This window comes from Lactuca serriola, chromosome 3 (assembly GCF_051521515.1).
Source record: "Lactuca serriola cultivar US96UC23 chromosome 3, Lser_US96UC23_V15, whole genome shotgun sequence".
Taxonomy (NCBI): domain Eukaryota; kingdom Viridiplantae; phylum Streptophyta; class Magnoliopsida; order Asterales; family Asteraceae; genus Lactuca; species Lactuca serriola.
In genome coordinates, this window is record NC_136410.1 from 48,755,732 (window position 1) to 48,783,607 (window position 27,876).

Here is a 27,876-nt window from a genome sequence, read left to right on the forward strand (position 1 = left end):
GTGGAAAATTTAAAATTTGAAATTGAGATTCAATAGGTTAGCAAGTTGCATGCATTAATTAGGAGACATAATAGAGTAACATATGGTAAAAGAAAAATAAAATATGTATTAATTATGATGCCTAATATGGTGACATATATCAAAAGGAGAATAAAACTATTCTTTTATTAGATATATATATATATATATATATATATATATATATATATATATATATATATATATATATATATATATATATATATATATATATATATATATATAGTCCCTACCTTCATAAAAAGTTGAGAAATGCTTCATTCTTTACTTGCTATCAGTGAACGCACTAAAAGCTAAGTAATTCCCCAAATTAACAAGCAAAGGATCTTTACACACTCTATATATCAATATTAAGAGATACAAATATTGTTTTCGTGTACAAATTTTCAGCAGCGTTGAGGGTGGATGGAGAGACAATTCCAACAAGTTTCAGGTGGATATTAGGGGTGCTGACGGAGTTGGGGGGCAGGAATGGCGAGTACCAGTGGGACCAAAGATGAGGTGGGTCCACCGAGGTCAGTGTCAAGGAGGATGACGGAGACTTCCGATATGGGTGATCCTGAATTCGATGCTGTTGACAGCGAGCTTGTCCCTTCTTCCCTTGCTGCTGTTGGTCCTATCCTTCGGGTTGCCAATGAGATCGAGAAGGATAATGACAGAGTTGCTTACTTGTGTATGTTTCCCCTTACTACATTTGACTCTTCCTTTCCTATAGAATGCAGAATTTCTTATAATTTTGGGTGTGGAGATAAGTTTTTAAAGTGATTGAATAGAGAATATATGGATTCAGACTAGATTGCTTCTATAAATAGGATGAATCAGAATAATAACTAATTACTTTAATTACAATAGCAAATCACACAGATCCATGGTATCTACTATCTAGTACTATGTATAGTCCTTCTGGTGCCTCTGCGTGGCTTTTATGGAGTTATAGCTACCTAATGGGATTCAAACCTTGCTGATTCTACCTAGTCGTAGGTCTAACCTCTTAATTAATTAGGGTCTTTTGGTGATCCTTGTTATCATGAGACGAAAAATGGAATAATCTTGGAGTTACTTAAGTTTGTTTCTGCTTGAAATTGGTTTGATTAGTTTAATTAGAATATAAGTTTTGTTTCACCTTTGCATTGTATAGTATGATTTTAGTTACCGTAAAATTTGATTGCTATATTCTTTTGGGAAAAAGGGAGATGCATAGAGATTAATTTTGATTACTAAATAAAGAATGATGGACTTTTCTTTTGAGGTATTCACAAAAAAAAGTGAAAATGCATAAGTTGGTAGAAATGCTGCATTGTAAAAGTAAAGAAAAAGGAAAGCGAAAATAGAGAGAAAAAAAAAATTCAATATCTTATCCTCAAAATTAAAGTTCATTAACACAGACAACCTTGAAATAGTCTAGAAAATTAAAACAAATTGGATGGGGAGCTGGATGCAGAGGAAAGAGGCACACAAGCGTGGAAAGCCGTTGCTGGGACCCTGGGGTGAAACGTCATTAGGGCCCTGATTTTTGATGTTATTATACCTGAAATAAATGTATATAAATGTAGTTTTAATTTTTAATAACTTGTTGGCCCCTACAAATTCATGATATATCTTCATAGGGTAAATGACACAAAAAACACTCTTTTTACACAGAAATTCGATTTTGACACCGTGTTTTTTTTTGTGTCAATTTTGACACTGTGTTTTCTAATTTGTTACAATTCTGACCACTTGACCGGTTAACCAGGTTACATGCTGACGTGACATGATGACGTGGCATGCTGATATGATATGCTGACGTGTCAAAATTGATTTTTTTTCCACAAAAAACACTAAGTTTTTTTTTTTTTTTTTTTTTTTCGATTTTGACACTAAGTTTAACTATTTATTTCAATTTTGACACTATATTTTTTTTGTTCCAATCGAACATCATTTATCAAATTTTGTTCAATTTTGTCTATTTTCCATTTGAAACCGTATAAATATATTTTTTTATTACATTTTAAACCGTATAAACATATATTTTTTTTTAAAAACCACACTTTTATTTAAATACAAGGTGTTTTTTTTTTCTTACATACAAAGCATTAGTTATATCATGAGAATCACACTAACCATAAGCTTCTAATAAGATGTACAAATTTGATGAGTTGCAAACTTGATATCTGAGTTTTGATCGACTACACGCCTCCAAACCTCCAAACACATTTTAAAGTTGCATATTTAATATAAAATACAATTTTTATATAACTAATACATATTTATATATAAAAATATGGTTTGAGTGTAAAAAAATGTATTTATACAAAACTATGGTTTTTAAATGAAAAAAAAACATATTTATACGATTTAAATGTATTAAAAAATATTTATACAGTTTCAAATAGAAAATTGTCAACATCGAACAAAATTGGAAAAAATGATGTTCGATTTGGAACAAAAAAACATAGTGTCAAAGTTGAAAAAAAAATTAAACTTAGTGTCAAAATAAAAAAAAAAAATGAAAACTTAGTGTTTTTTGTGAGAAAAAAATTCAATTTTGACACGTCAACATATAATGTCAGTATGTCACGTTATCAAAAACTGACACATCATCATGCTACGTCAGCATGTAACCTGGTTAACCGGTCAAGTGGTCAGAGTTGTAACAAATTGGAAAACACAGTGTCAAAATTGACAAAAAAAACACAGTGTCAAAATCGAATTTCTGTGTAAAAATAATGTTTTTTTTATGTCATTTACCCTATCTTCATATATGCTATGCAATTCAAGAAAATTATTAATTTTAGATTATATATTAATTAACTTCAATAAAGCTTGAAAATCAATTTTATATCATTATCTTTCCTTAGACATCGGGATAATAGGTAAGAAAAATAGATTAGTAGTTAACAAAATCTCAAAAAATTATTGAAAAACCAAACAAATCCTAGAAAAATTAGGTTCCAGGTTGATTAAGAAAGCGAAGACTCTATAAGAAAACAAAAAAAAGTAATCAAATGTAGAACTTATTATTTGGACAAAAAAGAACCGCTAAGATGTGCACTTTTTTTATTTTTTTTATTTTTTTTTATCTCTCCTCTTCGTTGTTCGCTGATCTGCAATTCCGACCAGCAACCTCGGTAGCTGATGAGCTCTATGTCTCTCATCCCCGCTAAATTTGTGAATTTCTTCGCTTTTTCTTATTTTTTTCTCTATCACTCTTCCTCTCATTAGATTAATAGAACTTAGATATGATAAAATTTGAATGATAGAGTTGGTTATGAGCTCAAAAACTCAAAGTACCAAAACACTGTTTAAAGGAAAATGCTTTAATATTACTTATTAATTGTTATTTAATAAAACAAAAAAAAACCAAATTCATTTGTTAAAAATATATAATTACAAATCAACATCCTAATCATATACTATATATGACCTTTCCGATCGATTTTTGTTAAACATAGAAAACTTACAAAAATTCAAATAGGTATTTTGAATAACTTTATTTGTTTGATAGCTATTATGTTATATTTATTATTAACTAGTAAAAAACCCCTGGCTTAGTCTCGGGTTTTTTTTTTTTTTTTTTTGGAAACATCATGAAAACAAAAGCCAAAAGTCATAGGAATATCGTATTTTTAGCTGGCAGCAAATAAGGGATTAAAAATGTAAAAGTTTGGAAAGTGATGTGACTAAATGAAGGTCAACAAAAGTTTACTAAGGGACTAAAAATGTAAAAGTTTGTAAAATGATATATATATATATATATATATATATATATATATATATATATATATATATATATATATATATTCTTTTCTCTTACACTTGCGATTTTTAATTTAACAATTACATGAGATATTTAATTAGTTGTTACTTTTTTTTATTATAAATTATGTGATCCCAGTCCATGAGGTATTTGGATGCATAAATGTGAGATTTTGTGTATGCACCTTGATGCATATGCATCTACTCGAATCATAGATATAAAATCACAACACTTTGTTTGATGCATTTATAGTTACACCTTAGTGTGTATCGAGCCATGAGCATGCTTTTTTAAACCAAGTTAGTAAGAAAATACTTTAACTAAGGGAAAGAGTTCCATATATTAGGGTCTATGATCCATAAGGAAGCGGTATTGAAGATCACGTTACCACTTCACAAAGTCATGGTCCCGGCAATAGAGTAGCTTTGGAGAGAAACAACCTTGATCCATAACACATAAGGTTTTAAATAATCGAACCCATACCTTTATCCCCAAATCAATGAGTATTCTACTTCTTAGCCTAACCCATTTACATTATTAAGATTACAAAAATGTTTGTTTTCCATAAAGTGTTATCTATAAAATATAACATGCATCACATTTACTTCATATTTAAAATAAAATTTCTTAAATAAAATAAATGTCTACTATATCAAACAAGAATCAGAGCATGTAGACATGTAAAGTTAAGAAGTTGAGGTATGCGATTCAACATGACGCGAGTCACAGAATCTAAGTGCAAGAACGAATTCTGCATTCGATTACAATTTCTAGATGAGATGCTAGAATAACTTGTGAATGCGAATATCAGATTTTTGATTGTGATCCATATTGCTAATTGATGATTTATAAATCGAAAATTGGTCCAAAAAGTTTGGAAAACCAAAATGAGAATGAATTATCGAGTTCCAGTCTGCTTATCTATTGGTAGTCGGTCCTCCCTTTAGTGGTTTGGGCTTGGGATTTGAAATTAAGAATCAACATGATTGGGGAAATTAAAAATTGTATTTCTAATATATATATATATATATATATATATATATATATATATATATATATATATATATATATAAGTGGCATGTTTTAAATGAAGTAGATCGGTAATGATCCATACTTAAACCTTTTAATAAAATGATTAACGAGTATACAAATAAAAAAATTAAGATCTAAACTCTTATGACACTTATGTGTTGGATAAAATCAAGGCCAAAACTTGCTTCATTGCCAGGTCTATAAAATAGAGAGCACACACATGAGTTTTACAAGAAGGACCAAGGATATTGTAAGACTACCTATGTTCTATGGATTTAAATGATGATTAAAAAGGAACGCAAGAGGAAGATAAAGGTTGTGGAACTGAAGATGCTGAATTAGACATATAGTAAAACATTATTGGATTGGGTAGCGAAACTGAGAATCAAAAATTCATTGAGAGTTGAGAATTACACCCACTATAATGAAACTGTAGGAAAGAAAATTTTGTTCGAATATGTTATATTCATAAGAGGCAACTAAAATTTTATGGCTAGGAGGGTGGAGAGGGTCACCATAGAGGTGTGAGGAGGAAATGACACCCAAGAAGGAAGTTAGAAGATAATGTGAGGTTAGACTTGAAGAAGTGACTCTTTTCGAGAAGATATGGCCACTAATAAAAGGGTGTGGATGCTTAGAATTATGATAGTGGAGTAGTATGAAGTAAAATATATACTAGTTTTCTTATCACTATTTGTGCTTGTCGTGTAGTATTTTACCAGTTAGTTGTTGTGCCCTCTTTACTTTTCATCTTTTATTGCTAGTATCTGCTTTCATTTTTTATGTATCCGTTTAGTATTTACCTAATGTTGCTTATCCTTAATCCTCTTCACTTTAAGCTTTTATTGCTGGTATGTGTTTTTTCTTTAGTACACAACACTTTTATTTCTCCATTGAGGGTGGAGTTTTTTATGTTGGTCCTCCCTTTGGTGGTTTGGGCTTGGGATTTGAAATTAAAAATCAACATGTTCGTATAAATTAAAAATTAAAAATTATAGTTCTTATATTTATAAGTGACATGTTATAAATGAAGCAGATTGGTAATGATTCATACCCAAACCTTTTAATAAAATGGTTAACGGGTATACGAATAAAAAATTAAGATCTAAACCCTTATGACACTTATGTGTTTGATAATATCAAGGTCAAAACTTGCTTCATTGCCATGTCTAGTAGGATGGTTAAAATAGAAAGGTCCAAGGATATTGTAAGACTAATTATGTTTTATGGATTAATTAAATAATGATTAAAAAGGAAAACAAGAGGAAGATAAAGGTCGTGGAAATGAGGATGCTGAATTGGACATATAGTAGAACATTATTAGAATGGGTAGCGAAACTGAGAATCACAAATTCATTGAGACTTGAGAATTACACCCACTATAATGAAATTGTATGAAAGAAAATTTGGTTCGAATATGTTATGTTCATAAGAGACAACTAAAATTTTATGGCTAAGGGGTGGAGATGGTCACCATAGAGGCGTGAGGAGTAAATGACACCCAAGAAGGAAGTTAGAAGATAATGTGAGGTTAGACTTGAAGAAGTGACTCTTTTCGAGAAGATATGGCCACTTAGAATTATGATAGTGGAGTAGTATGGGAGTAAACTATATACTGGCTTTCTTATCACTATTTGTGCTTGTCGTGTAGTTTTTTACCGCTTAGTTGTTGTTTCCTTTTTATTTTTCATCTTTTATTGCTAGTATCCGCTTTCTACTTTATTGCTAGTATTCGCTTTCACTATTTACGTATTCGTTTAGTATTTACCTAATACTGTTTACCCTTAATCCTCTTCACTTTAATCTTTTATTGGTAGATGTGTTTTTTGTTTAGTACACAACACTTTTATTTCTCCATTGTGGGTGGACTTTTTCATGTGCACAAAATACGAAGTGTGGGCTTGGGTTTTTTTTTCTTTATTTCCTATGCCAAAGGTCTTCTATGAAGGATTCGCCCTATGTGCCTACATTAGAAGTGTCATTTACTAATTTTATGAATTTATGCAATCACATATTCCTAGTAATATTTCTTTATCTATTATGAACTAGGTGTGAGACCCATGTATTACATGGGTTTATTTAAAATAAAAATTAAATATAAAATTCTAAACATTTAAGAAGTTTGAATCTATAAGAAAAATGAAAAAAAAAATATTGAATTATAAAAATTCAAGTGTTTTTTTTTTAGATAAATAATTAAAAGAAATTAATAAAACTTTAACTTGGTAATTTTGAAATTAAAAGGAAAATTCATAAATGAAATTGATATGCATTTATTATTACATTTAATATTATGTGGAATTTAATAAAATGGAAAAACAATAAAATGACATGTGGAATAAAAATTAATTTAAAATTACCACAAAATTACATGTGGCAAAATGAATGAGAATGTGACATGTGGCAATAACATTTTCATTTATTAGGGTAGATAAGTGACAAATACACATAATGATGGTTGTGATTTCTGGTTGCTTATAACATTTAATGCCTTTAATTGGTTGCATTAGGCCGGTTTCTTGCATACGAGAAGGCTTATAGGATGGATAACAAATCTAGTGGACGTGGTGTTCGCCAGTTCATGACATACCTACAACATAGACTTGAGAAGGTTACAATTTTCACTGTTTTTGTCATATTTAGCTAGTCTTTCACATCATACTAGTTACATTAATATGACAATACTGTTTTAAGTTAATATCAAATTATTTGTATAATATTAAACTTTTATAAATTCTAATAGCAATTTCAAATGTTCTATTGGTGTAGGAAAAAGAAATGACAAAACCTAGACTAGCACAAAATGATGCTAAGGAAATCCAAAAATTCTACCAGATCTTCTATGAGAGAAACATCAAAGACAACAAATACTTAAAGAAACCGTAAGGCTTGTTTAATGCTTAAAGATATTATCCTCTACTTACTTGTTAATCTTGTTATTTTGCTTTTGTCACCTTTAAGTGAAGAGATGGCCAAGATTTATCAGATTGCAACTGTTTTATATGAAGTATTAAAGAACGTGGTACCTGGTTCAAAATTCGAGCCAAAGGTATGATTGGTGTATTTGATTTCTATGTAATGTAAGTTTAAATACCATATTGCTCATGTATGCTTTCATGGCATTGTAGACTCAACACTACGCACGTGATGTAGAGGAAAACAAAAAGCAATATGAACCCTATAACATTCTTCCTTTGTATGCCGTTGGAATTAAACCAGTAATTATGGAGATTCCCGAGGTCGTATTCAGTTATACATAAATCTTATTTTCTAATATATATATATATATATATATATATATATATATATATATATATATATATATGACTTTGTGTACCTAATATTAGAGATAGAACCATCAAAACAACACATTTTTAATAAAATACAATCAAATTTCTCTACCATCTTTCTTGCGTCATCTATTATGGATTATGCTAGGCTTTATATAACCTGTTTAGTACACGAGTCTAACAACTAAACACGTAATTTTTATTTACTTACTTTTTGTATGTTTATTTTTATTGTTTTTTTTAATTTTGTTCTTATAATTTTCACTTATTTCAAATTTCAAATATAAATAAACTTTCGGTTTACTCCTTCGTATTTAGTATTTTGTTTTGTATTATATGTTATTTGATAAAACTTATAACAATGAAAAAGAATTTAAAATAAAATGCATTCATATATTTTACATCAACTATTATCTATCAAAAACAAAAATATTTAAGGTCAAAATTGAAGAATAAATACTTCAAAAGTCAAATGTGGACAATTAATTTGGGACCGAGGTATTATATATATATATATATATATATATATATATATATATATATATATTAATTTTGGTATTCATATGTGATTAGATAAAAGCAGCTCTTAGAGCAATTCGCACTACAGATAACCTTCCATCTGACTCAGAAAAATCTGTTAATGATATTCTCGAGTGGTTATCATCAATTTTTGGTTTTCAGGTAACTTGTAGTCATTAACCGCTTTATTTAATTAACTATGCATAAATTGTTTACAAATATGACTGGTTTAAATTTTTGCTATTCTAAAATGAAGAAAGGAAACGTTGCAAATCAACGGGAACACTTGGTATTGTTGCTTGCAAATATTCATAAAAGGTTGAAGGGTGTCGAAGACTATGAACAGGTAAAGCTCCCACTTTTTCCACTATAATATTTGAACCGAACTTCAATGCTTACTGATCTTTAGAGATGAACTGAATACCGATAAGGAACTTTTTGCAGTTGGGTAGCCAAACGGTAAAGCATTTATTGGATATTACTTTCAAGAACTATGTCTCATGGTGTCATTATTTGCACCGAACATCAATCATTGAGTAAGTTATTAGCAAGACGACATAGCATGTTTCTTGTTCTTTAAAGTGAGGATGTAATCTTTTTTGTTTGTTCAAGTTCAAATAAGGTTCCACCTAGTGCTGATAGGCAGCAGTTGCATCTTCTCTACATTGGACTCTATCTACTCATCTGGGGTGAAGCTTCAAACATACGATTCATGCCTGAATGCCTTTGCTATATTTTTCATAATGTATGTTATTATTTTGTTCATATTTACAAGAATACAGTTATCATTTTGTTTATATTTATGATGTGATCTTATTTTCGTTGAACAAAAAAGATGGCAAAAGAAATGCTTGAAACTTTATTTGGCAAAGTCCAATTTGTAAGTGGAGGGAAAAATCAAGTTGGTGAGGAAGCATTTCTGTGTGATGTCATCTCACCTATTTTTGATGTTCTTCTTAAGGTAATAACATCAGAATGCACTATAAGTTCTGTTCCTGTTTCATGAAATCTACTTTCCTAATGAGACTTACTATTTTTTTTAATGGTGGCAGGAAGCCAGGAGAAATCAAGGTGGCAATGCAAGCCATGCTTCATGGAGAAACTATGATGATCTTAATGAATATTTTTGGTAACACTTTATATTATAAATATGGCATTCATGTTAACACTATTGACCAACCTTTAATTCTTTCTCTTGCAGGTCTGACAAATGCTTTAAGTTAGGCTGGCCAATGAATCGCAAATCTGACTTTTTTATTCACTCTGATGAGTCATCGCGCCATCATGTAGTATGCGTGCATTTATGCAACTTTAAAGCTAGCATTATTCACCAAATAAAAATGCTCAAATTTAAGTAATCTGCAGGGGCGCAATCAAGTTGTAAAGAAGACTAAAACAAATTTTGTTGAAGTGCGTTCATTTTTGCACCTTTACAGGAGTTTTGATCGGATGTGGATATTCCTCATATTGGTCTTGCAGGTAGGTATATAACAGAATTGAATTGATTTAACTTTCTCTATCCCCCACCTAGGCATTCCTTTTATAAATGATAAAAGTTACATATTACATACACCAAGAATAGGAGAAATACACAAAAGGCACAACAAAAGTTACAAAGACATATTAACATCCCCCCTCAAGCGAAAGGGCGGAGAACCAAGACGAAGCTTGGAACGAAAGAATTCAAATTGAGACCGGGAAAGACTCTTAGTGAAAATATCCGCCACTTGAAGCTTGGTAGGAGCAAATTTTGTGAATAGTTTACCGGAGGTCACAAGTTCACGAACGAAGTGGTAATCTATATCAATATGCTTGGTACGTTTGTGAGCCACAGGATTCTGAGTCATGAATAGAGCACTTTGATTGTCACACAAGAGTGTCGGTCGATCAGGGGGCAAGGCACACAATTCACGCAAAAGATTTGTATGCCATATAATCTCAGCAGTAGCGGTTGCCATAGCACGATATTAGACTCACAACTGGAGCGGGAAACAGTTGGCTGCTTTTTCGCACTCCAAGAGATGAGATTCCCACCTAGAAAGATGGAGTACCCATAAGTGGATCGACGAGTCTCAAGGCAGCGAGCCCAATCAACATAGACCAAAACAGAGGAATGTGCCATCTTGGTGAAGGAGAGCCCATAGGAAACTGACCCTTGACGTATCGTAAAATTCGTTTAACATGTTGCAAACGAGTAGCGGTCGGAGTTTGAAGAAACCGACTGACTTGATTTACGGCATACGAGATGTCAGGTTTGGTAATAGTTAAGTATTGGAGAGCCCCCACAAGAGATCGATAAGAAGAGGGATCCTTGCACGGTTCCCCAACTGTGGAAAATGAAGTAGTAGTGACCAGCGGAGTGTGAACGAGTTTAGCATCGAGAAGATCATCACGTTGAAGAACTTCCCGAGCATATTTAGATTGGCTGAGAAACAAGTCATCATCAGTGCGAATGACTTCTAGCCCCAGAAAATAGGTAAGACTGCCAAGATCCTTTATTGCAAATTCAAGATTGAGTCAAGCAATGAAAGATGTAAGACGCTTGGGTTGATTGCCTGTTAAAATAAGATCGTCAACATAAACCAGTAAGTACATAATGCATGAATCATGTGTAAAGACGAACAACGAGGGATCAGATCGACTGCATGAGAACCCATTTTGGATCAAAAAATGACTTAGACGTTGAAACCAAGCCCGGGGAGCCTGCTTTAGACCATAAATAGCTTTGTTAAGTTGACAAACATGATAAAGAAACCATGAATCAACAAAGCCTGGAGGTTGTTCCATATACACACGTTCAGTTAAGGGACCATGAAGGAATGCATTATTGACATCAAGCTGATGGAGTCCCCAATTATTAAGAACAACCAGGGCCAAAATGACAAGTATAGTAGAAGCCTTCACAACAGGACCACGTTTTTGGGAGAAATCGAGTCTGGGTATTTGGCTGTAGCCTTGAGCAACAACACGAGCTTTGTGACGTTCAATGGTACCATCGGAACGGTATTTTGTGCGAAATAACCATTTTGGACCAACAACATTTTGTCCGGTTGGTCGTGGAACTAACGTCTAACTATTGTTATTATATAAAGCATCAAGTTCCTTTTGCATGGCTGTCAACCAATGTGGGCTTTTGACGGCAGTTTTGAAACCTTTTGGGTCACGGGCTGAGAACAAGGCGGAAAACAAGGCATGCCGAGTAGCGTGAGAGAATTCAGCACGATATTTTGGTTTAAATATTCCTGATTTTGCCCGAGTCTGCATTGGATGAGAAGGAGCAGGTGGACAAGGCGGTACCGGGGTAGGGCCAGACTCTGCAGTTCCAAAGAATTCGGTTGTCGGAGTGGAGAGGGATCCAGACGCCGCGTCAGAGACTGGGTCAGAAACTGGATCGAAATTTGGCTCGGAGACTGGCTCGGAAACGGGCTCAGAGACTGGTTGGTTGTTAACAGGCAGAGCCGGAGTGGATAGGTCATCAGAATAGGAGAAATACACAAAAGGCACAACAAAAGTTACAAAGACATATTAACAAGAATCATGCAGTTAGTTGATGGTTTCTTATTAGGCTGGTAGCATTTCAATCTCTTCATTTCGATTTTGTAGGCTATGATAATTGTTGCATGGCATGGAGATGGATCAATCTTCGGAATTTTAGATGAAACTGTCATTAAAAACATCTCCAGCATATTCATCACTTATGCCATACTTAACTTTATCCAAGGTACATACTTACTTCCTGCACATTCTTTCGTTACTTCTAGCTGTTGTCCTTTTTGTAATTTATGGTTTCTCGTCACAGTTAGTCTAGACATAATCCTTAGTTTGAACGCATGGAGGAGCTTAAAACCTACACAGATTCGTCGCTGTATTTTCAAATTTGTTGTAGCTGCTTTTTGGATGGTAATCTTGTCCATTTGTTACTTAAGATCAGTTCCAAATCCAACAGGATTTGTGAAGTTTTTCAGTACTTTGGGAGGAAATTGGAGAGGGCAAATACTTTATAATTATCTTATAGCAATTTACTTGATACCCAATTTGCTGGCTGCCTTGCTATTTCTGCTTCCACCTATAAGGAGACACATGGAAAGTTCCAATAGGCGTATACCCACTCTTATAATGTGGTGGGCACAAGTAAGTTCATTTACGTGTGGATTGGTAGTTTGTATTGATGTTACATTCTTCTTGTTTTTTTTTTTATTGAATTTTGCAAATTTTTATAGCCAAAACTCTATGTTGGAAGAGGCATGCATGAGGACATCTTGTCTCTTTTCAAGTAGGGATATAAAGTTTGATATGTGATTTTTTAAATTTCTTTTTTCTTACTTTGTTAATGTTGATCTTAGGTATACTCTATTTTGGATAGTGCTTCTAATTAGCAAGTTCGCATTCAGCTTCTATGTGGAGGTAATCATGAAAATGATTGTTAACACATATGATTTGTATAGACAGTTTATGCTTAAATATTTGCAATTTTCATATAGATACTGCCACTGGTCAAGCCCACAAAGTTAATCATGAAAATGCATGTTAGCAGCTACGAGTGGCATGAGTTCTTTCCCAACAGTAAAATCTTAAAAATTATATACAAACTTTTCTAATTGTGATTCTTACTATATTATGATCTGATTACTTACTTATTTGAGCATTTTGTAGTGACCCATAATATTGGCGTTGTTATTTCTATATGGGCTCCAATTGTCATGGTGAGTGTTCTTGAAAATAATTACTTTTGTTTTGCATTTATGAGGCCGATTAAACGTATGTAAATTGTAATGTAATTTCATTTTAGGTCTATTTCATGGACACACAAATTTGGTACACGATATATGCTACTATTATTGGTGGCATCTACGGGGCCTTGAGTCACTTGGGTGAGGTTAGTACACATATATCTTTACTTTACTAAAGTTTGAAAGAGAAAGATTGTTGAACACGACTCTTTTATATGGGAAACAACAAGACTTTTATTAAGACACTTAAGGAGAACTTACACTTTGTGAGACTACTACACACTTTGCTTTCTTTGAGGCTTTCTTGGATACTTGGATGTTGGGTTAATTTGGAGCAAATGAGCTCCACACCTATTTATAGGTGTTTCCACCTCCTTATAGGAAGTTTCTAGATCTACATACATTCATGACTATTCTAGAACTATCTACCATATTCTATATCAATTACAAGCTTTTATATGTTTCTAGAATGTTCTATAATGTCCTAGATAAGTATAGACATTCTTGTGCCTTCCATAGTGTTCTAGAATGTTCCATAGCCTTCCAGGGTCTGCCATCTCGTTCTAGAGTATTCTAGAATCTTCTGGCATCTTCTAGACTTCTCCATAGTATTCCATAATGTTCTAGAATCTTCCAGATCATTCTAGAACATGCTAACTTCTTCTAGACAATAACATGATTCTATTAGGCTAGTAATGATCTTCAACACTCCCCCTCAGCACTAGTCCCCATTCTTCGTATCATGTTGAGCTGACATCTAAAACCTTCACTTTTTCTTTACTCAGCCCTTTGGTGAATAATTCCGCTATTTGTTTATCAGTCTTGATCTGTCGCATATTGACTTCTTCCTTGAGAACTTTTTCTCTTCCACATGCTTGGTTTTTTCTTAGTTGTTGCAGTCGTTGCTTCGTATATTGTTTTCGTAGTTGATAACGACATTCGTGGTTGCATTTTCTTGCAGCATAATATTGTTCCTAACTTTGTTGAACTGTCTTGTGTAGTTTTTTATGCCTCCCTTTGAGAAACTTGTAAGCATGTGAGTTGTCCCTTTTACAAGCCTTGGAAAATTCCCATAATATTAACATGTTATGACGCGATCCCTTATTGATCTGCTCATCTCGTTTAGATGTTGCTCTGTTGAGAAATTCTACTTTGCTCTTACGAATTAATGTGTTTTTCTTCTTTTTCGCCTTATACAGTTTCTCCATCACATGTTCCATTTTTCGTCTAAGATGAGACTTTTTATGTAACCATGGTGACATTATGTTCTTCTTCTCCTTCGGAATGTCCATCTTTGAGGGAACAATTTCCTCCTTCAAGGCTGTCATAAACATTGCCTCACTCTTCTTGAGACCTTTGTCGAGTTGCATAGTTGATAGGATTTGGGATCCAATCATACTTCTCTTCAAGGGTACAATGTAAATTATTGAACCCTTGGTGATACGCATGGTATCATCTCTCTCAAATGACTAGGGTCGTACATTGTCTAGAAAATCCATTCCCAATACCATACGATAGTCATCCATATGCACCACTGTCAAGTCTATGGTGCCTTCCCATTCTGCTATCTTAAGAGGTACTCCATATGCAACACCAATGATAGGCTTGGATAAAGAGTTGACGACTTTCAACCGACCTGGATTTTTGGTGTATTTGATGCCCAACTTCTTAGCTTCATCTTTAGCAAGGAAATTATGGGATGCACCTGTATCTACTAAAGCCTTGGTGTATCCTCCATTTACCCTGGCATCCACGAACATTAGCCTTCCTCTTTTAGTCTTATTCTCTTCTATGGCACATAGTGCCTCAGCATTCCATTCATCCTCTATTTCCTTTTTGGAAGTTACGAGATTACTTTCCACAGACTTTTTCTTTGACCAACAATCCTTGGACATGTGGCCCCACTTTCCATAGTTGTTGTAGTTGCCTTCGAACCTCCTCCCCCGAGAACTCTTATTGTCGGTCTTTTGAGATCTCCATCGTTGTGAGGTTCCTGGCTGACTCTTCCCTTTGTCAGCATTTTTGTATCCTTCTTTAGAAGACGACTTGAAATTCCTTCCACTTTTACTTGTGTAGAGTGCTTCTTCTTCACTCTTCAGTGTGATGCCTCCCATTTGTTTAGCCATAGCTTCTTAGCTGGCCAACAAATTCTCAAACTCTACAAGTGATGGTTGAGCGGGCCATCCTTGTACAGCAGTAACAAAGCTTCTATATTCCGACCTCAGTCCATGGATAATGATCCTCTTCATTCGAGCTTCTGCAATGACGGATTGCAGATCTAGTTCAGTAATCTCCCGACATATCGACTTGACCTTGTGGAAATATTGAGCAATCGTCATGTCACGTTGTGAGATTCATAATAGCTCGTTCTCCAAAAGTTGTAGTCTCGTATCATTCTTCTTTGAGAAAAGCGTCACAAACGTGTCCCAAGCTTCTTTCGGGGTGTTCTCATCCCGGATATGCTCCAACATCTCTTCTTCGATTGTGGTCTTCAAGGCAAACATTGCTTTGCCTGCTTTGATTTTCCATTTGCGCAAAGCACCATTAACGTCTTCCTCTGGTGGCGCAGTTTCGCTGGCGCAGTTTCGCTTCCACCAACGACCTCCCATAGATCTTGTCCTTGTAAGTAGGACTTCATACATGTTTCCCATGTTTTGTAGTTGTTGTTGTTGAGTTTCTTGATTCCTCCGATGACTTGGAGATCACCCATCGTGTTGGCAGTACCTCGGTAATACCAAACAAGCTAGTTTCGACACTAAACTTGCAGAGTCACAAACTACTCACGATACAACGAGAATCACTCGTTCTCACTATCAAGAAACCTTGCTCTGATACCAGATTGTTGAACACGACTCTTTTATATGGGAAACAACAAGACTTTTATTAAGAAACTTAAGGAGAACTTACACTTTGTGAGACTACTACACACTTTGCTTTCTTTGAGGCTTTCTTGGATACTTGGATGTTGGGATTAATTTGGAGCAAATGAGCTCCACACCTATTTATAGGTGTTTCCACCTCCTTATAGGAAGTTTCTAGATCTACATACATTCATGACTATTCTAGAACTATCTACCATATTCTATATCAATTACAAGCTTTTATATGTTTCTAGAATGTTCTATAATGTCCTAGATAAGTATAGACTATAGACATTCTTGTGCCTTCCATAATGTTCTAGAATGTTCCATAGCTTTCCAGGGTCTTCCATCTTCTAGACTTCTCCATAGTATTCCATAATGTTCTAGAATCTTCCAGATCATTCTAGAACATGCTAAATTCTTCTAGACAATAACATGATTCTATTAGGCTAGTGATGACCTTCAACAAAGATGACAATTGACATCATCATTCTGTGTTGTTTGATTCTTAGATACGGACACTTGGCATGCTGCGGTCAAGATTTAAATCTGTTCCTTCAGCTTTCTGTGAACGCCTTATGCCTGTGCAAAAAAAAGAACCTAAAAGAGATCACGTGGAAGATGATTTATTGGTGACCAGAAAGAACATAGCAAAATTTTCACAGGTGTGGAACGAATTCATATTTTCAATGCGGATGGAAGACTTGATCAGCAACAGGTTTTAAACAGTTTGTTGTTATTAATATAAGGAATCAAACTGAAGCAGAATATACTGTTGACATTCGTTTTATTTTTGAAGTGAGAGAGATCTGCTTCTTGTACCATATACAACAAGTGATGTTCCAGTTGTCCAGTGGCCACTATTCATGCTTGCTAGTAAGGTAGAAATCCTCCGGCCATGCCTTTGCTTGACGTCTTTTTGTTATTGTTTATCTGAAGTTAAACGTAATCATGGTTTGACTTTTTGCCACTTAAGATCCCCATTGCATTAGACATGGCCAGCGATTTCAAAGGAAAGGAAGATGGAGATCTGTTCCGGAAGATCATTGGTGATGATTATATGCGGTCCGCAGTGATGGAATGCTACCAAACACTTAAGGAAATATTATTTGAACTCATTGATGATGACCGAGATAATATGTAAGGCGTACATCTTGATCCTATTGCAGATTTATACTTACAAGTAGTTAGAAAATCTATTTCATTTTCATTTTCTTTTTCTTTTTACAGGATCATACAGTGTATATGCCATGAAATAGAAACTAGCATTCAACAGCGAATGTTTTTGAATAAATTTCGTATGAGCGAATTGCCTTTGCTAAATGATAAGCTGGTGAAGTTCTTGGATAATCTGGTAAGATGAGGCATTTCTTTTAAATTGTGGGCTATTATTCATTGTCATTGTTAATATATTCCTTAGATTTTTTTTTTTTTTTTTTTTTTTTTTTTTTCTGATTACTCCATTGGGTGTCTGCCAGCTAGCAGACAATGTTGATGATGAGAAATACACATCCCAAATCATCAATGTTTTTCAGGATATCATGGAGATTATCATACAAGATGTTATGATCTATAACGGGCACGAGTAAGTCTTTTATTTTGGACTGACCATCAAATATTCTGTTGTAAAATTTATTTTGTGTCCTTTTGTAGGATACTTGAACAAGCTCACGCTAATCATCGTGATAATGACAGAAAGGAAAGATTTGAGCAAAACAATGTCCGATTAACTCAAATGAAATCATGGAAGGAAAAGGTATCATCTGCCATCTGGGCACCCTCCCGATTTCGTTCTTATTATTCCTTTTTCTAATTTTCCATTTGTGCACCTAGGTGGTAAGGCTTCGTATGCTTTTGACTGTTAAGGAATCCGCATTTGATGTGCCTAGAAATTTGGAAGCTCGTAGGCGTATCACTTTCTTTGCAAACTCCTTATACATGAAAATGCCAAATGCTCCAATTGTCCGTGACATGCTCTCATTTAGGTCAGCAATTTTCCAACCACTCTTATATTTCACTCATGGATGCCCTACATTATTATCCTTAAGATTATATTTTGTTGTTTATGTGAACTTCAGTGTTTTGACTCCGTACTACAAGGAAGATGTCCTCTATTCAGAAGAAGAGCTTCACAAGGAAAATGAAGATGGAATTTCAATTTTGTTTTACCTCCAGAAGATATATCCAGGTGACTATTGATATTAGTTTTGACTGTTGTCCTCTTTATATAGAATCAAAATACATTATTTTTTTTTTTCTTGGTTGTTAATGCAAAACCAGATGAATGGAAGAATTTTGAAGAGCGGATTAAAGGTATATATGGAGGAGATAAAACAGATGCCACACGTCAATGGGTTTCTTATAGGGGGCAGACTCTTTCCAGAACAGGTTTGTCTGTTTGCATGCTAGTTTAATTAAAAGTTTATATTTTATATATTAATTAGAAGCTCATTCACAAAAATTTCTCAGTGAGAGGGATGATGTACTATAAGGAAGCTCTGGAACTTCAATGCTTCCTAGACTATTCAAAAGACGATGGTTAGTGTGATCCATTAAAAAATTTAAGTGTCGGTATATTTTTTAAATAATTTAAGTTTTTTCCATAGAGATTTTTACTGGATTCCGGACATTGAACATGACTCACCATCACATGTATCTCAAAGAACGTGCAAGTGCAATGGCTGATTTGAAGTTCACCTATGTCGTCTCATGCCAGATTTATGGTGCTCAAAAGAAATCCAGTGAGGAGAGAGATCAAAGGTGTTATACTAACATCTTGAATCTCATGCTGACGTAAGTGTATTTATCATTTATGTGATCATGATCATATATTAATAAAAAATTTAAAAGTATATTTTTTAATTAATTATATTTTGAATGGTCAGATATCCTTCTTTACGTGTCGCTTATATAGATGAGAGAGAGGCTACCATCAATGGTAGATCGGAGATGGTTTACTACTCTGTTCTAGTCAAAGGCGGGCATACGTTAGATGAGGTAACTATATATTTTTCTATTGAATGGAGATTCATTAATACTTATGTTTATTGTCTAGATCTAAAACACGGGAAGGTACGTACACAATATATAGATAGAGGGAAACCCTAATTCAGGAAAAGCCGGCCCGTGTGCTCAACGGGCCTACCTAGAGAAATATCACATATATACATAATACATTCTAATACTTCTCTTCAAGTTGGAGCATAGTTGTTAATAATGTTCAACTTGTTTCAAATATTAGAAAATTTTCTCCTAATTATTGCTTTTAATATTGAAGACATTAGGAAGCTAGTTTGTCGTTCGAACATGAGACATAGTGAACGTGAGATGTAGTGATAGTTCTCTATCGTCAATCTTTTTGCGAGTGAAGTGACAATCAACTTCAACCTGGTTGATCCTCTTATGAAAAATAATATTGTTTGCAATGTGAATGGTTGTTTGATTTTCAAACCATAAGTTCATTGGCTTGGATTAGGGAAACCAATTTCGACAAGTAGATTTCCTTATCGTATCTTCAGCCGTAGCCTTGGTTTCACATTTTGCACTCTTCCGAGAAACAACATTTTGTTTTTTACTCTTCCAAGAAACTAGATTTTCCACTTCAAAACACACAGTATCATGTAGTGGTGTCTGCTGGTTTGTAGGGTCACCATCATAGTTGACATATGTAAACCCTTCCATACCATGATGACATGAGTTTGGTATAAATACCTAAATTCAATGCACGCTTAAAATATTTCATAATTGGGCAACAACATCCCAATGTGAGGTTCTTGGAGATAACAAAAATTGCCTAACTATACCAACTGGGAACACAATGTTCGGTTGTGTTATTGTCAAATAGTTCAGCTTTCCCATAACTCTTCTATATTTTTCTTGATTCTCAGTGGGGATTTATCATTTGTTGTTAGCTTCATATTCATAATCATAGGAACTTCACACATATTGATTTAATCAAACAGGATTTAACATATCCCGACAATACTTTTGTTAAAATAAAAAAGTATCCTTTATGAGTACTAAAGACTTTGATTCCCAGAAAGTATTTCAAAGGAACCTGATCTTTTGTTTGAAAAACGAGATGTAAGGAAATATTTTAGTTTCTTTATTCTAGCCTCATTATTGCTAGTAATCACATCAACATATACAACAAGATGCATCTAGAAGAAGACGAAGTAACTAATATCGAGTGTTCATATGAGCTTCTCTGTAAGCCAAACTCTATTATCATCATGTTAAATCATCCAAAGCAAACATGAGGGGACTGCTTTATACCATACATAGATTTGTGTAATTTTCAGACTTTACCATACCCCCTTGCTCCCCTTTAGCAACAAAATAGAGTGGTTACTCCATGTAAACCTCCTCATGTAAATCACCATGCAAAAATGCATTTTTAACCTCTAGCTGGTAAAGGGTCTAGTCATACATGGCAGAGAAAGACATAGATAGATGGATGGAGGATAACTTAGCCACTGAAAAACGGTGTATGACTAATCTACTTCATAGGTTTGAGCATATCCTTTATTCCTTTCACAACAAGTCGTGCCTTTAGCTGAGCCATCGAATCGTTTGGATCAACTTTCACAGTAAATACCTGCTTACAACCAATCACCTATTTATCTAAAGGTAAGTAAGTCAACACCCATGTACTGTTATGATCAAGAGCATTCATTTTTCCAATCATGACATCTCGTCATCCAGGATGGGTCAAAACTTCATTAACTGTTTTAGGGATACAAATAGAGTCAAATGTAGAAACTAAATATCAAGAATTTACAAATATCTTATCACAGGAAAATAAAAAAGGCAATAAGGTAAGTACAAAAATTCTTACCTTTTTAAATGGAAATGAGAACATCAAGGTAGGGGACATGTGTATCTGCATGGATAGAGCACCAGAGGCATGAGGTTCATTGTTAGGTTGATCTGTCGAGAAATATGGCAGCAGATCGAAATTTAATGTAGAAAGTTTTCACATATGGTAGATATGAGGAATTGGTTGCCTAACAAAATCTTGAGGTTGAGTGGAGGCAGATGGGGTGGATGCCTTATGTGGAGGTGGATTGGGAACTAGTATGATAAGTCGCTAGTGTCTTTTTCTTGGAATGGCTAATACAACCTTTAATCCTATTCCTATATTACACCTTTGTCCACCACGAGACTTGAACTATAAAGTCATGATTTTTTACCTTATTTTTTACTTAAAAGAACATTTAAAACATAATACGTTAACATAAGTCTTATTTTTCGTTTATTTCAAAAACATCACCAAAGTCACATTGTCATAAAAAAACAACACTAAAAAATAGTTTAAGTTTGCAAAAACCAACTGTAAATGAAATCTCTACAATCGACTATTATAAGATATACCAAGAACATAACTACCCAAAAGCCCCATCCGCACCAAGCCAATCAATCACAATATGTGAACAAATGCAAGGCGAAAACAACAAGAAAAGAACAAGTGTTAGCAATTACTGAGTGAGTACATCAAAAGTACAATGTTAAAAAAAACATGAATATCCCAAAACGGGTCATTTAGTTATCACATAACATGTAATCAGTTTCATAAATTGTACCGCATCACATACTTGATATTTTTATCACTATAATAAGTTGATATTAGTCATTGTTCTAATCTTCATTAATAATTACTCTTCACTAATAATTACTCTTCATTAATCATTATAATTATTCATCACTTTTCATCATTATAATATTTTAAATATTAATCTTCATTATCATCGCTTTACTTCCTTATTATGAGTCTTTTTATTATGAGCCTTTATGTTTATCATTAACCCAAAAGGAAATACTCCATTCACTACTAACGTGACTGAATCGACCTAATGCACTAACTGAGACTTTACTCTCACTAGTAATGTTGTCCCCGGTGTGTTGCTTTGCTACTCCGATGATGCATATACAAGTTCATGAGTTTTAGATTGAGAGTGGCACTTGTTATCTATCCCCCTGTTGTGCTGTGTTCACTACTTTGGCAATGCATATCCAATACATGAGTTGTTGCTTGTTGTTATCTTTCTGTCATTAGATACTTCTCACTCAAACATGATGTTTTTACATGGCATCCATCAATTGCCAACATCAATCCTGTCCCAACATCAATGGACCATGTACTAAATGGTTGCCTCAAAAAAACCACTCGACTTCAGACATGGCTTAAGCGCTTATCCTATCGGTATTCTTTCAACCTATTAGGCCATCAGAAAATCTGAGTAGGATGAACGCCTAAGTCTAGTTTCCTACCCTCATCCCTCTAAGTATGTTTTCCCATATTAGTTTTATTATTAAATACATACAAAAGGGCCTTTTACATTTCATCGTATTCTCATCATAATATAATCATGCATACCACATCATCACTTTAATAGGCATGTTATATAACTAGCATGCGTTGCGATAATCATAGACAAAATAATTTCTAGAAAAACATAGTATACATACATCACATATCATAATCAAATTATACCCCTCTTTCTAGCATGATCATATTCACACAATTCACACACAAACATAATATCAAATATCTAGCTGGCAATACACCCTAGACATTCCTTCCACGGTAAAGAACAAGACATTTCGAACATATACATCATTCATAATCAGGCACATAATTCCTATAACATCCTAGTATCAGTTCACACATTCTAGGATATGAGATTTCCCCAACAAAGTACTAGGATTACAAGATAAGATGATTCACATCTACTCCAAGTTATGGGAAGAAATGAAGAGAGGAAGACACTCTTCAGGAAGAAATTAAGCAACCTAAAAGAGTATATAAAAGCCCTTAAAAATGATCCCTAAAAACAGAAAGTGGCCAAGACAACGTAGTTTTCACGCCGTGAGTAGTGTGAGGCCATGCCACGGTTTGGTCGACAAGTCGCGAATCGGAAAAACACAAACCCCTTCACCGCGCCGCAGACACTGGTGTGTCACCCATGGGAATACTGACTGTTACAAAAATGTTTTTCGATGATCTACCCTCTCATGTCTTATCAAAAACCCTTTAGGGGGGATTTCAACCATACCAAGCTATGATTAAGTGTCCATAATGGTTAGGACACTTTGAGGATCAACACAACACTTTATACCATGGATTTCTCACAATCTGTGGATATCTCTTGAATACGACTTAAAGGAATAGTAAAGAGCTCAAGGAAAGTACACATACCTTCTGAAAAATTCTTAAGAACACTAGGGATTGGATAGAGAGGACACATTCTAATGAACGCCACCAAACTCCACCAAGATGGGCAAAATTTTCACTTCAATGACTTCTACTCCAATGATGGAAAGCACTCAAGAACACTCTCTCACTCTAGGGTTTGTTGGTTGCAAATGGAATGAAATTCCTTGATTTTAGGGTTGGGATAGGTTATATACTCCATAAGTTACAAACTAAGCCCTCAATGTATGAGAAAATTACCCCATGGTCCATATACATGATCAATTATTGTTTTCTTACACTCTGGCCCTCGTAACTTAAATTCAACTAAGATAAAAGGTTAACTTAAGAAAATACATAAAATAAACTAACCTCGATGAAAAAATGGGAAAATTCAGGTTGTTACATGTACCCTCAACCCCTTAAGGGAGGGACGCCTTTAAAAACGTCTAAGAGCCCCTTGGTTATCACTGTCCCTATGATTTCATGATTCAAACACATGAAAGAAGGGTAGATTTTCATGAAATTTAACATACCAAGATAAAATATATCTATTAAGTGTAGGAGAAAAACATTTATCTCCTTTTTGGAGCTAGGAGTAACCAAGAAAGACATACTTTAAGGAATTTGGATCCAACTTAGTTACGTGTGGTCAGGTGTCACAAATAAAACAAGAATTACCAATGATCTTTGGATGGAGCAATGATATTGTATGGAATAAGGTTGAGAGTCAAATTCCAACATCCAAATCAACTGAGATTATACGACTGATGAGAAAGCTGGAAGTGGAAATTGCATTCGACAAAAAGGTTTTAAGGATAGCCATTTGGAGTATAAGAGTTCTCGATACCTCAAGTCAATGACAACTCTTAGGTTCTATAGAGTCGGAACATCAACGCAACATGATGTATATGGAATGATATTTTGGTGCATATAAGACTGAACGGTTTGAGATGAATACTCTTTTGCATTATCAATATATAGGGCTCTGTCGAACACTTAGTTCGACTTTTCATAAGGTGAACTCAAGTAGTTCAAGAATAATCATGAACAAGATTAACAAAGTACTTCAACCTAATTTTAGATGTAACATGATACAAACCCTAAAAAACGAAATGGACTAAGTCAAAAGGGAATATATGCAACCCTTTTATTTACTTTATGACTTAAATGAATACGTTGATGTTTAGAAAACTGATATGACTCACACTATAAAGATTAAAAATAAGAAAAATCAGGACATAACTTCTTCAAATTATGTAGGGAAGGATGTACTAATCTAAAGCGGGCTTCAGTTAGAGACAATGAATTGGAGGAAGTCAATAGGTATGGTGTTTGGATTTCAAATATGTATCTAGGTCATCATATTCCCGTCCTTTGCTAATAATCTTCTTCGTCGATAAATCTAAGAACATAAATCAGAAAGAATGAGACAATACACTTTAAAGCATGAGTAATTTTGCTGACGGATAACATATTAAACAAAAAGTTAGGCTCAAGACCGAATATAATGAAACCAATGGGATAAGTTTAATTGTTCCAAAACCAAGGATAAGTAGGGTAGATCCATCGGCCATCATCAATTGTGACATGGGATGAAGACATAGGTTTATTGAAATTGGAAAATAATCATATGATTACTTGTCATGTGATTCGAATTCCGAAGCACCAAATCTATCACCCATTTAGAGATAGAAGATAATAAGTATTTACTAGATTTACATGCCCCGGTAAATAAAACAGTTGGATTCTCTGTTCCCATGAGTTCCCTTGAGTCAAGCATACTTATCACAAAGTATATTGTTAATGTTCTCCAAAAGTAAAAAACATGTGATGAATGGGTCCTTCTGATTTCTAGCCAATAGATTCTTGCATGTGTGTTTAGTATAATCGAGATCAAGGAAATAGTAACACTCGACATCATCAGAAAGTTTGTGAGTTAGTGGTACGGTTACTATGACCTCTTTTGAAGCTCCCCGTGGCCCCTACGAGATCCTCCTTAAAAACTACCATGCAATCCTCGTCGACTAACTAAGGTAATACAATGATCATAGGTTTTAGAGGATGAAGGCTCTTATTTTGAAAAACATAAAAAAATGTTTCCTAACGGCAAGGAAATGCATATTCGTTCAAAAAACTTAGATCTGATACCACCTCTGGTTTTAGTACGAACAGAAAACTTATGATGGAAATATGTTCCCTCCTAAGTTTTCATAACTTTCATATTAACACTTAGGAGAAAAATAGATTTGAGTTCCTCTTAAACTTTGTTGAACTCCTTGACAAAAATAGTAAACGACTTATCCTAATCTTCCTCATGATAGAATGACTTATAGATGTAGATTCAAGAAAGATTGATTTGCTTAATTAGAGTAGAGGAAAGCAAGGTAGCTATTAGTTCCTTCACATGTGGTGATTAAATAAGGAAGAAACAAAATGTTCAATATTACTGCTAATTTGTAAAAATAGAAGGCTCAAGGTAGTCTATTAGTTCCTTTACCATAGGTTATGACCCTCACAAATGAGGGACTGTATCTCATGTGAGATGGGAGGTTATTCTCATGCTTTTGAGATAGAGTCGAATAGTTTCGTTCCATTCAAGTAAGTTGGAGTAGTTTAAATTGTTATCAGTGAGTCTAGTGAGTATAACAACTACCACCTTAAAAATAATACGTGGGCCACTACTACTGCTAGAAATTTGTCATCTCCTCTCGACGTATTAAGAGGACAACTTGAACTCAAAATCACATAAAAATGAGAAAAGGAATAAAACCAGATTGGAACCCAAAAAATCTCGGATGGTGAAATATGAACCAATGAGATTGGAAGAATTCCAAATGTCGGCACCACACCAAAAATCAAAACCAAAACAGTGCTCACATGCTCTCATGTGTCGGTGCATGGTCGAACATTTAAAATGAGATGCGACACGTGTAGCTCATACTATGTTCAGAATGGTGGCATGTTTTTAGATCTTCCTAATGGGGGAATTCTGAAGACAACGATGATGGCATTGAGACAAAATGCACTCTTGAAATGGACATTCTTGTAATAAGAGATTTGATAGGTTTGTACTTATAGATTACTCCCATTCACAATCAAAACCAAACCTTCTATCCATTAAAAAAATTCTCTCTCTTCCACCTATCAACCCTAACTTTTCACACCCATTGGCAAACCAACTCAAACCATTTTTTATTATATAAATCGTCTTTAAGATTATTTTTTTATTCTACTAATATTTATAAAATAAAAATAAAAATAATTTATTTAGTTAAAATTAATAAATTATTTTAAATATAAAACTAACTAAAAGTATTTTACATTTATGAAACAAACTTAATAAAATAGAGAAACCGAGTTAAAATCAAAACATGAAATACAAGATTATTGATATGGAAGGTGCAAAAACAACATAATCGTCCGTTAATGCCAAAAAAATTCCATATATGCTCAATCAAATCGTTTTAAGCATGTCATGATCTTCTCTATTATGAAGTTGTGCAATTTTGGTCATATAACGGATAGGTCTGCAATTCGTTGAGTGAGATATTCTAATTTTTTTCGTCATCTTCAATAGAGGTTCTTCATTGTTGGTTTGTAGGCCTGTCATCTAGAAATTGCACAACTTCATAATAATGAAGGAATGTACCACGATAATATTATGATTGATAATACACACAATCATAATTTTCCCCATCATATCCTTGTCCATAAAAAATGGGTGTCAAAGAAATGTAAAACGAGATTGTAAAACTCCAAAGTCTCGTTCAACATCGTTTTTAGTGGCCTCTTGATGTTCAACAAACAACTTTTGTTTCTGAAGTTGGGGGGAGTTATTGACTTGAAAAAAGCATCCCATGAAGGATATATATCATCAGTGGGATAATATGCCATATTAGTTTCCCGTATATTCATGACGTAACTCCTATGGGTGTTCGGCCTGCTAAGACATCATCAAAAATAAGAGATCGGCTGAGGACGTTAATGTCACTGCATATACCTGGTGTTCGAAAAAATTCATTCCATATCCATAAGTCATAAAATGTAATGGCTTCCAAAATGATTGTTGGTTTACTGCTTCTACATGCATATTTTCTAGCCTAAGTGGTGGGGCAATTTTTCCATATCCAGTGCATAGAATCAATGCTTCCTATCATACCTAGAAATCCACGTTACTCCGTATACGAACTAGTCTTGCCAAATCAGCTTCATTGAGCCTTCTAAGATACTCTATACTGAAACATTAAATGATACCTTCTAAAAACTTTATTACAACATCCGTTATCACAATTTCACTCATTCTCAAATACTCATCGTGTGCATTTGTTGATGTCCCATATGCCAAGACCTGCATAGGTACGATATTTCTTCAATAAGGAAAGACCTTGTCTACCGGTAGCATTATGTCTTTGTTGAAAATATAGGTCATTAGTTGTAACCGTTTTCACTATATGGATAAATAGTGATCTTT

The 27,876-nt window shown here is 34.0% G+C and overlaps 1 protein-coding gene across 4 annotated transcripts in view; it reads left to right on the top strand.

Moving 5' to 3' along the window:
- The first annotated feature begins 308 nt into the window (after positions 1 to 308).
- LOC145092207 (callose synthase 7-like) overlaps positions 309 to 27,876 on the top strand; it is a 34,459-nt gene continuing 6,891 nt past the window's right edge. Inside the window, exons 1-32 of one of the 4 annotated variants that reach the window (XM_079030130.1) lie at positions 309 to 712; positions 7,321 to 7,421; positions 7,580 to 7,692; positions 7,772 to 7,859; positions 7,939 to 8,049; positions 8,674 to 8,781; positions 8,876 to 8,965; positions 9,064 to 9,155; positions 9,232 to 9,364; positions 9,455 to 9,580; positions 9,672 to 9,748; positions 9,821 to 9,908; positions 9,985 to 10,098; positions 12,223 to 12,340; positions 12,419 to 12,750; positions 12,840 to 12,892; positions 12,963 to 13,023; positions 13,101 to 13,182; positions 13,273 to 13,322; positions 13,409 to 13,495; positions 16,723 to 16,928; positions 17,010 to 17,091; positions 17,187 to 17,350; positions 17,441 to 17,564; positions 17,689 to 17,795; positions 17,864 to 17,966; positions 18,044 to 18,195; positions 18,289 to 18,398; positions 18,491 to 18,598; positions 18,680 to 18,748; positions 18,817 to 19,003; positions 19,096 to 19,207. In XM_079030130.1, the coding sequence (XP_078886256.1) occupies positions 511 to 712; positions 7,321 to 7,421; positions 7,580 to 7,692; positions 7,772 to 7,859; positions 7,939 to 8,049; positions 8,674 to 8,781; positions 8,876 to 8,965; positions 9,064 to 9,155; positions 9,232 to 9,364; positions 9,455 to 9,580; positions 9,672 to 9,748; positions 9,821 to 9,908; positions 9,985 to 10,098; positions 12,223 to 12,340; positions 12,419 to 12,750; positions 12,840 to 12,892; positions 12,963 to 13,023; positions 13,101 to 13,182; positions 13,273 to 13,322; positions 13,409 to 13,495; positions 16,723 to 16,928; positions 17,010 to 17,091; positions 17,187 to 17,350; positions 17,441 to 17,564; positions 17,689 to 17,795; positions 17,864 to 17,966; positions 18,044 to 18,195; positions 18,289 to 18,398; positions 18,491 to 18,598; positions 18,680 to 18,748; positions 18,817 to 19,003; positions 19,096 to 19,207 (3,750 nt within the window). In that variant the 5' untranslated portion in view covers positions 309 to 510. The remainder of the gene's footprint in view (positions 713 to 7,320; positions 7,422 to 7,579; positions 7,693 to 7,771; positions 7,860 to 7,938; positions 8,050 to 8,673; positions 8,782 to 8,875; positions 8,966 to 9,063; positions 9,156 to 9,231; positions 9,365 to 9,454; positions 9,581 to 9,671; positions 9,749 to 9,820; positions 9,909 to 9,984; positions 10,099 to 12,222; positions 12,341 to 12,418; positions 12,751 to 12,839; positions 12,893 to 12,962; positions 13,024 to 13,100; positions 13,183 to 13,272; positions 13,323 to 13,408; positions 13,496 to 16,722; positions 16,929 to 17,009; positions 17,092 to 17,186; positions 17,351 to 17,440; positions 17,565 to 17,688; positions 17,796 to 17,863; positions 17,967 to 18,043; positions 18,196 to 18,288; positions 18,399 to 18,490; positions 18,599 to 18,679; positions 18,749 to 18,816; positions 19,004 to 19,095; positions 19,208 to 27,876) is intronic. The other 3 variants (XM_079030131.1, XM_079030133.1, XM_079030134.1) reach the window with 3 other exon arrangements.